Raw genomic sequence first — 10,032 nt, 5'->3', positions numbered from 1 at the left:
TATTACCTCAGGCAAATTCTTGATGTGGAAGGGGGCGATCGTTTTGTTTCAGCAACTTTTGGAAGGTGCACGTTNTTTCCGGCCAAATTCGCCAATTTGGGCCTTCTTCAAATCGTATTGGCCTGCTAAAATAAAGTAGGGTTTCAAAAAATCTAAAAAATTCAATTCTAACACCGCACGTTATAAATTTGTTAATAAATATTAAATTTTGGTCACTCCTAGCCTTTTTGAACTCATTTGACCGATTTTACTCCACGTCGCCGCGAGTAGCTGCTGACTTCACCATCTCGCCAGGACTGTTTCATCATCAGTCATACGACTTATGATGAAATAAGTCATACACCAACATAAGCATTCACCAACAGCCGCATCCAGCACTTCTGTCTTTCAAATAATTACTCGTGTGCAACTTTCAAGAAGTAATTCATGCAAGTGAAGCAACGTCGGAATGATGAGGCGAGAAACAAATGATAAAGTTGGTTGCAGAACATATTTTATGAAGAAATAACTTTCTGGAGATGGTTTAGGCAGGAGGCAGGTGGCAGGACCAGGCAGGTGGCAGGAGGCAGGTGGCAGGAGTGGCACACCGCGTGAGTTAAGAGCTTCGAGGAGAAACTTGATGAAAGACTTGAAGTTATGCGCAGGCAGACGAGAGAACAGCACAACTGATGTGACATGAACCACTGATGTGCACAACAGCACAACTGATGTGACATGAACCACTGATGTGCACAACAGCACAACTGATGTGACATGAACCACTGATGTGCACAACAGCACAACTGATGTGACATGAACCACTGATGTGCACAACAGCACAACTGATGTGACATGAACCACTGATGTGCACAACAGCACAACTGATGTGACATGAACCACTGATGTGCACAACAGCACAACTGATGTGACATGAACCACTGATGTGCACAACAGCACAACTGATGTGACATGAACCACTGATGTGCACAACAGCACAACTGATGTGACATGAACCACTGATGTGCACAACAGCACAACTGATGTGACATGAACCACTGATGTGCACAACAGCACAACTGATGTGACATGAACCACTGATGTGCACAACAGCACAACTGATGTGACATGAACCACTGATGTGCACAACAGCACAACTGATGTGACATGAACCACTGATGTGCACAACAGCACAACTGATGTGACATGAACCACTGATGTGCACAACAGCACAACTGATGTGACATGAACCACTGATGTGCACAACAGCACAACTGATGTGACATGAACCACTGATGTGCACAACAGCACAACTGATGTGACATGAACCACTGATGTGCACAACAGCACAACTGATGTGACATGAACCACTGATGTGCACAACAGCACAACTGATGTGACATGAACCACTGATGTGCACAACAGCACAACTGATGTGACATGAACCACTGATGTGCACAACAGCACAACTGATGTGACATGAACCACTGATGTGCACAACAGCACAACTGATGTGACATGAACCACTGATGTGCACAACAGCACAACTGATGTGACATGAACCACTGATGTGCACAACAGCACAACTGATGTGACATGAACCACTGATGTGCACAACAGAAAATCTCGAGATGTGATGAGGTGAATGACTAAATTTAGGTAAGAAAAACACGAGTTTCATAACAATTCAACAATGCTTATATTTATTGTGCTAAACTAATAATATTTTTAACAATACGAGAAATACGAGAAACTAGTTACTTACATCTAGTATATGTTCTTATATCTGGTGTATGTTCTATTTTAAAAACACTGCTTAATTATCTAAGCCAGTCACCAGGGGTTTCTTTATTAAGACGTTAAGTGCGACACGGCCCACCACGGTTCCCAGATGGCCTAAAAACGGCCAAGTCCGCGGACCAAAAAGGCCTTTTCTTCAATATTTACTAGTAATTTTGTTCATTTCATTTTTTGTACTAAAAAAATTTAATACGGAAGTGCACTGTTTATTTAGCCCACGTGGCTTAGGCGAAATTTCGACACTCAGGTTTCGAGGAGTTTTATTTGGGTAATCTTGAAAGCATAGATTCTGCAACTATGACATCAGAAATATTAGCTATCTAATACATAAGATAAACTTGTAAGTATAAGCAGAATTAAATCCAAATGAACCAAAAAAATAGATCAGAATCAATAATGCAGGACTAATAAATTGCAGCACTAAACTCACCGAGGTATTTCGCCACTACAGGAGGTTTAAACTACGAATGACAATTTATTTCCAGATAAACTTCGGTCGGATGACTGAAGGTTTTAACAGAAAGATTACGTGAAGCGTACATGTGAAAAATTGCGATTACATGTACCATCATATTTTTTCCGGCCAATGCAATGAAAGAAAAACTAAGTAGTGGAATTTGTCTAGAAAAAGGCCCTGCCACCCACCAATGGGGCGTGTTAAAGATTATCCCCATTGCTGACTCTAAAAAAATGTTCTACTGTGAATTTCTACGTGCATTGGCACCTGAGCGGACACTCTCCGTTCTATAATACNCAGACGCTCCAACACCTTCACAGACGGGCACAGGAGGGAGATGGGCCGGTATGAAGAGCTGATAGACGGGGGTTTGCCTGGCTTTGGAATGGCAATGATTGTGGCCGACTTCCAGATGGCAGGGATGTCGGCCTTGGCGAGGGACAGATTGTAAAGTTGGGTGAGGTACTGGCTGTCTCTTATACACATCTAGATGTGTATAAGAGACAGACCTTAACCTGTACGGGGGGTAAACCTGGTCAACCTTAACCTGTACGGGGGGTAAACCTGGTCAACTTTAACCTGCAAGATAATACAACTAGCTACTATCACCTTTAAATGGCACATGTTTTAGGATGTTATACCTAATTACCACCCTGGTTAAATTGTTTGTCCTAATATCCTACATAATAATAATAATAATGACATATAAAAGGCAGTCCTGAATGTTCATTTCCTTCCAATTGAATGCATACGCAGTACTTACAGTCATATTCGATCTTAATAAATGTACAAGGAACAATTCAGTGGCAGCCAATTGCTCGTGATCTTACGATACCTACATCAACTGTCATCAATGCTATTCCTACCCGAAGGCTGTCAGCAACATATAAACCATCAAGTCTAATTCGAAGATATATTAAAGTGCTGCCAAGATCCTGAATGTTCAGAATAATTAATATTTAAATCCAAGTAATTTGTTTACTCCAATACAAATTAGAATTAAACAAAACAAATAATTTAAACTGCACATACATTAGGTTTTCATTGTATTTGTAGCAGCAGCAACACACCGTGCTAAGACCAAGAAGGGAGAACTGAAAAGCCAGAAATGGCTGGAAAAATACAATAAACAAGGCACGAGAAATGCTTTGTTGACAAAGGAAGAGAGAGCTTTCACAAAGAGACCAGAGTGCAAATAACCTAACAATGTTGACAAAAAGGCAAATGCAGAAAATGTAACTGCTCCGCCTAGAGAAGTCGATGATAAATGCAGGGTTAGGTTGTACTTAATTTGTGACAAGCAGTAGATGGTGAGTTAGTGTTGAAGTTAACTGTGATCAGGTATGGTTGAATATGGTCACTTAGACGAGAAATGTTGAGCAAAAGAGAAACCTCTACATTAACTGCAAATGTATAGCTTAATGGGAAGATGTAGGCAACATTTGTCAATCTCAGAATTTTATAGAATACATATTTCACCCAGCAACACAGGAGGCAATGCTGCTTAAATTTTTTGCAGCTTCTACCCTTTTATGAAAACTTTCATAATTTAATTCTCAAGACAAAAGCAAAATGCATTATTTTGCAATCAAATGCACTATATGTCATGGGCATAAAAACGCAACATAATTGTGACAGCATCTTTTCGTTCACTGCAGAGCTTGTCATTTTAGAACAAAACAAGTTAAGGCTATTAATAAGCAGCCAGCATTCAGTACCCTCACCTCAGCCAAGTGGAATCTCCCCTTGAACTTCAGAGCAAGGCTCTCAAGGAGTGGTTTGAGTGCATGGCAAGGCTCGCACCACTCAGCGTGGAAATTCACCACCACGGGAACGCTGCTTCTCATCACTTTTTGTTCAAAATCATCTTCAGTTGAGATGACATAGATTTCTTTGAGCTTGGAAGACACATGCAGCTGCCTTTTCAGTGTCTGTGGCGGCTTACAGAGGACAACACAATCCATGGCAGAGGCAGCAATGGATGAACTACAAGCTTGGTTGGTTAGAAGGCTGATGCTTGGTCTTTGTTCTTGACAGAAAGTTGGATGATAATGACGAGCAGCTCCTGGAACTTGCCTTCTTAGAATAAGTTTCGAGACCACACATGATGAAGACATTGTCAGAGAGTGATAGAGAACTTTCATAATACTAATTTTTTCTAAACGAAGAATGCTAAAATCTTGTACTAAAAAGGCGTGCTAGGAGTATAATTGTGTTTTATCACTTGTAAAGGCCTCTCAGTCACACATGTTAACGTCTACAATAACAACATGGCACTTCAAGGAAAATGTACACTCAACACTCAAAACACTGCCTGATGAGGCCGAGATAGAGGAGGCTCAAAACACTGCCTGCTGAGGCCGAGATAGAGGAGGCTCAAAACACTGCCTGCTGAGGCCGAGATAGAGGAGGCTTGCGAGACAGAAGAGGGCTTGCAAAACGTGGAGAGGCGCAGTGCAGCACCAGCACCACCACAGACAAGGCAGAGCCTAGGGCAGCAGTCAGGAGCACTGCAAGCCACGTCCAGAAGCTACCGTCTGTGCCAACCTGTGATATAAAAAATATAACTCAGTACTCAGTGCAGTGAGTGCAACAGCACATTTTCTTGTCAACGAAAACATGAAGTCACAGACGGACAGACAGACGGAGAGACAGATGGACGGACTGACAGACATGGCGAGCACAATAGCGCATTTTTTTCATAAATGAGGAAATGCACTGGAAAGATAAGAAGATTCATGGAACAATCAGCAGATAATTTCAAATGTAATGGAAGAATCCTGCAATAAGCAATAAATTTTATATATACTTTGTCTGTGTATAGGGAGGGCTGTTGAGGTGCATATTCACAATACTTAGCATGTTGGGATTGGATGAAAATTTAATTATATTTTTAATGGGTAAATATAAATATAATATAAATTTCAAACAGTTTTTCTATATTTTGAAAAAAACAGTAAAATTAGAGTTCCATCTGATATGTAAAAGATGTGTTTGACCGTATTTATTTTATTAGAATACAAAGGTTTCATCAGCATTAACTCAATAAGAGATGGAAAAAATGAATGGATTTTTAGAAGCAGGATTTAAAAATTGCAGGAATTATCAGGCCAGGGCAATGTTGGGCTAACCTGCTAGTGTAATAAAATAGAGCTAACAGTTTGGTGCAATCTGGGGTGAATTCTATTACAAAGTTATTTTCGAATCTATTTCCAAGTACTATTTACATTTGAAAAAGTTGCTACAGAGAAAAATTGGATCTTCACAGCAAAAGCTGTCAAATTTATCAGTGAGTGAATAGTGAAATGTATTTATACGTGTCTTAATGCTTATCAATTAGTGTAATGAGGGAGAGGGTGTGTGGTACAAGGTCTCAATAGACAAACTAAGCCAGTGTACATAGAAAATTTGTCTCATCATCTTACTAATGCACTGCGTGAAATTCTAGGATAGTGCATAAGTTTGTCATTATTGGGCAGTTGCATGTCCATCTCTCAACAGTGATTGATTGTGTACTGGTTAATTATCACAGCCAATATGTGCAATTAAAATTTTTCTGCCAAGCTGAATTGATGAATAATAGTATCATATAAAAAGTTCATGGTTAGTTATCAATAAATTAGCAAGACATCCTAATTGAGGGCACTTAAACAATGTACAATGGAAAATGACACTACAATATACTCACATAGAACACTTCTTCTGCGTCGTCTTGCTCCAAGGCTTGATGCAGCTGAGTGTTTGATGAGTTTTGAGCAATGCTTTTGAGTACAATGACTAACAACAAAATGATGAATGCACAACAGAATGCCAGTGCAATTTTCCCTTCATTCTTCAATGAAAGTCCAGCCAAGACACCAACAATAGAAATTAAAACACTCACACTTAATAGAACAATAATGCCTTCTCCTACCATCATAAAGGGACAGAATCTGCAACACAATGTTTATGAATAAAATAATCTTGAAAGTAATACCTCAACTTTTCATAAGTATATAGCTAAAAAGGTCTGACATAGGTAGGTATTGACTTAAGGACTTTGTGTGGCCCTGGAAAGCTCATTGGAAGATGCAATGTCTATTCACTCATAAATATTGTTTGCTTAAAACTTACTTTTTCTATATTTGCATACACATGAGAAGTATGAAAACAAAGCAGTATCACAATTAATATACACTCTATTAAAAAAAAAATTATTTGAGTTTGAGCTAATTCAACAAATTTTTGCTTAGGTTATGGAAATTTCTTTTCAGGATGTCAATTAGGGCAATACCTTTTTAGTTTTGCAATATTTTGATTAGTTTAGCTGCTACAACATTTCTACAAAATGTGGGACGCGCGTCCCTATTTACCCTGTCCGTCCCTTTTTACCCCGTCCATATCTTTTAACCCCATTTGACGGTATAAAATATAAAATTAACTAAAGGACTTTTGAATTAATTGTGGCACATTAAGATACCATAATTAGTTCCAGATATCAGCCAAATTTGGGAGTCAATCCTAAAGTTACTGGTGTAAAAGTAACTTTTAAAACCCCAAATTTTAACTTCAAGGTGTTTCGAGAGCAAAATGTGAAATGAAATATTTGTTACATCTTCAGGAAAGTATCCGAGATTACCAAGAGTGGTTTGTTAGTAGCATATGGTACTGTCAAACCAGATAATAAAGGACAGTTTTGAGCATTGTTTGTTAATAACTTCTTACAGTGAAACATTCCATAAACAAATTTGAGCTCATTTAATAGCTCTTTGTGAGGGCTATTATATGGTATCAAAAAAATTCCATTGCTATTCGTAAGGTGCCTGACACAAAATAAAAGCGTCCCAAATTACCCCTGGAAACTGTGTAATCCGAGACACTTGAAATAAAACTCAATTTTGAAACATTTGACTAAAAATTTGAAAGCAAAGAATAGTCCACAAAAATTCATATCTTCATAGAAAACGTTTCGGAGTCCAGCTCCATAGTCAGTTCGTAGAATCTAGAATATACATAGAAAGTCACAAGTTAATACAATTGAAAGCACAGAACACAATTAGAACCTAAATTTACAAGTAATAGGGCATAAAAACCTATCTATTCACAATTTCAAGGGGATAGGAGCTCACAGCTGAATTTAAACTGGGCCTAAGCTTATAAATGTACAATGATTTTAAGATCCGCAAATCTGAAGTACCGGAGGTAGAAGCTAACACCCTAAAGTCACTGTCAGAAACAGGCACATCACACTGCTTGGCGTGAGTGTGCACAGCCAAATGAGGGGGGCGCGATAGCAACTGTCCGATCCCACAACTCCTGCCCTTATGCTCAGCGATCCTGCAATCCTGCCCTTATGCTCAGGATCGCTGAGCATATTTCAGGATCGAGCTCAGGATCGCCTTTGAACCCAATATTTCTATGACTGCCGATTGATTGAGATAGCTGCTGGACTTATTGCCTGGTCCATAAGGTGCTATGCATAGCTTGGTCTAGTAGTTTTGTATATCAGCAAGCAGTTTTCCAGCTCATTTATGGCACAATTGTTATAAAGCAGGGATGGGTCCTTTGCTCTTTCTTTAAACAAAGATAACTTTAGCAGTAAAAATATGCTCAAGAAAAACCAACATTAGAGTGATGTACCAAATGTAGAATTTATAACACTGCAGTGTAAAAGCATAAAAGATATATAAATTAGCATAAAAGATGTAGGTACCTATATCGGTGTCAGCATTCATTAGGCCGTTAGACCTGTTGCCAATCTTAGCAGCGCAGAAATATTCACAGCTTGTTGCAGGTCTCAAACACCTAACTCACTGCTCCAATCATGCTAAAATAATAAGTTCTATTAAAATGGCAGCAGTGGAAGGTGAAGGCATCTGGTTGAAGCAGCCTAGCTCTAAGCAACGTAGCTGCAGCTTTGGTTAAGAAAACTCAATCTTTATTTCCGCCTAGCATATTGTTTTGTTTTCTGCCTACATTTTGGTAGAACATTCAAGTTCTTCCAAACATGAAAGGAAATATTGGTTGTTCATTTTTTATTTTCTTGAGTTCCGTAACTGTTGTGCTTTACCGCAGATGCTTCCTGTGAAGTGCTCACCATAACACTTATTGACTTGATCATATTTTACAATGAAAATAAATTTTCTAACTTGTTGCTAAAAGTTGCGTCATCACTCAACCCGTTGAATGCAATATCCATCTTATGTCTATATGCGTTAAGTTGTCCAAGTTGTAATGTGTAACAATATTTGTGAAAATTGCATATGTGCATATTTTACATAATAAATCCTTGCAAAAAATGCATAGAATATTTGAATAGCTATAATCAACAATGACACCAAGGAGTTTCTCTATCTATAACTCAGTATGGACGTACATTTAAACATTAAAATGTTAGCTTTTGTTTATGTGATCCATGGGAGATGTTTCAGACAATTTGAATGTAGAAAATAGAAAAAATGTTTACTTTATCTTGATAGGACACTTCAGTCAGTCTGTCTTTATCTCATGCTTTTTATTAGAGCCCTTTATTATCAAATGAGGAAACATCAATAGATGCATAAACAATTTTAAAATTTGACTGCCAATAAATATTGCTTGCACTCATCTCATTAGTATTTCTATCATTTGAACAAAACTATATCATAGTATACTGGTATAGTATATTGGTGGTTTCATCAATCATTAGACCATTAGACTTGTCCCAATTCTCAATTTCACCAAATATTTACAGCTAGTTGCTGTTTTGAATATGCTACTCATTCAGCACACTCCAGTTTTGATGCGCTTAACCATTAGGTCACCTTGCCTATTTGACCAGGTACCGTAAAATGGGGTAACTTAGACCACTTTTTTTTATAAATGATGCCATTTTTTTACTAGCTAAATTAAACTTGAATTGAAACATGCAAAATACAGGTCTATACTCTTAGCTGTGATTGGTTGATGGGGATGCTTTCAAGCTGTGATTGGTTGATGGGGATGCTTTCAAGCTGTGATTGGTTGATGGGTCATGAGGATGCTTTCAAGCTGTGATTGGTTGTTTCCATAAGCCCCGCCCCCAAATATGGTATATGTGCTACAGTACTAGGGCCATACTTTCAAAACTCGCTAAGTGAACGTAAGTACTTACGCTCTATTTTCTTATCTATGATTGGTGGATTTTGCTTGCGTAGCCGTCAATGATTGGCTGAAGAACTTACGATCTCTTAACTTTTTTTGAAAGTATAGGCCCTGGTTGACTAAATACTTAACTTAAAACTTGATCATCATGAACAAAGGGCCTGGAAAATTTTCTAAAAATCCAATAAATAAAATAAAAATAAAAAATATCTATCAAACAAGAGACATCCAAAATTTCCAAATTATTCTATAACAAACCTGATGTACTATACAATTGAAACAGTTTGTCCATTTATGATCCATCTTTACATTTATAGTCAGTAACATGGCTGTCATGGCAGAGCACTGTATCAAAGGAAAGCTTTTTACCTTGGGTGGAAAGCTTTTTTTATAAGTGAACTTCCATTCTTAGAATTCCAGCCTGCTACTTATAGGTCTCAAAAATGAACTTGAGGGAGAGTCTAAAAAACTCTCTGCTTTGTCACTAATCACTATGCCTATTGCCTAGGTATGCTGGGGCAGCTGGGATTTCCAGATTTTTAGGTCATGCTTTCCAAATTGGCGGAATTGCTATGTTTACCAGTTAATATATTACTCCTCTCAACTCTCAAGTCTCAGTCCTCTGGAATTCCACACTGAATTATTTTGTATGATATTAGAGCCACGCTATTTCAGAAAAATATAGGACTCTTCCCAAG

The 10,032-nt window shown here is 38.2% G+C and overlaps 1 protein-coding gene across 1 annotated transcript; it reads right to left on the bottom strand.

Annotated features, from left to right (window-relative positions):
- Positions 1–4,572: 4,572 nt before the first annotated feature.
- Positions 4,573–6,168, bottom strand: LOC108672217. Its single transcript, XM_018159852.2, has 2 exons — positions 5,922–6,168; positions 4,573–4,780 (listed from the first exon to the last, which is right to left on the bottom strand). The coding sequence occupies exons 1-2, from the start codon at positions 6,150–6,152 to the stop codon at positions 4,610–4,612; spliced, it is 402 nt and encodes a 133-aa protein (XP_018015341.1). The 5' UTR covers positions 6,153–6,168; the 3' UTR covers positions 4,573–4,609.
- Between the last annotated feature and the right edge of the window lie 3,864 nt (positions 6,169–10,032).

Source organism: Hyalella azteca, unplaced genomic scaffold (assembly GCF_000764305.2).
Source record: "Hyalella azteca isolate HAZT.00-mixed unplaced genomic scaffold, Hazt_2.0.2 contig11413, whole genome shotgun sequence".
Taxonomy (NCBI): Eukaryota; Metazoa; Arthropoda; class Malacostraca; order Amphipoda; family Hyalellidae; genus Hyalella; species Hyalella azteca.
The sequence above is the reverse complement of the archived record's forward strand: the minus strand, read 5'-3'. Positions and strand labels throughout refer to the sequence as shown.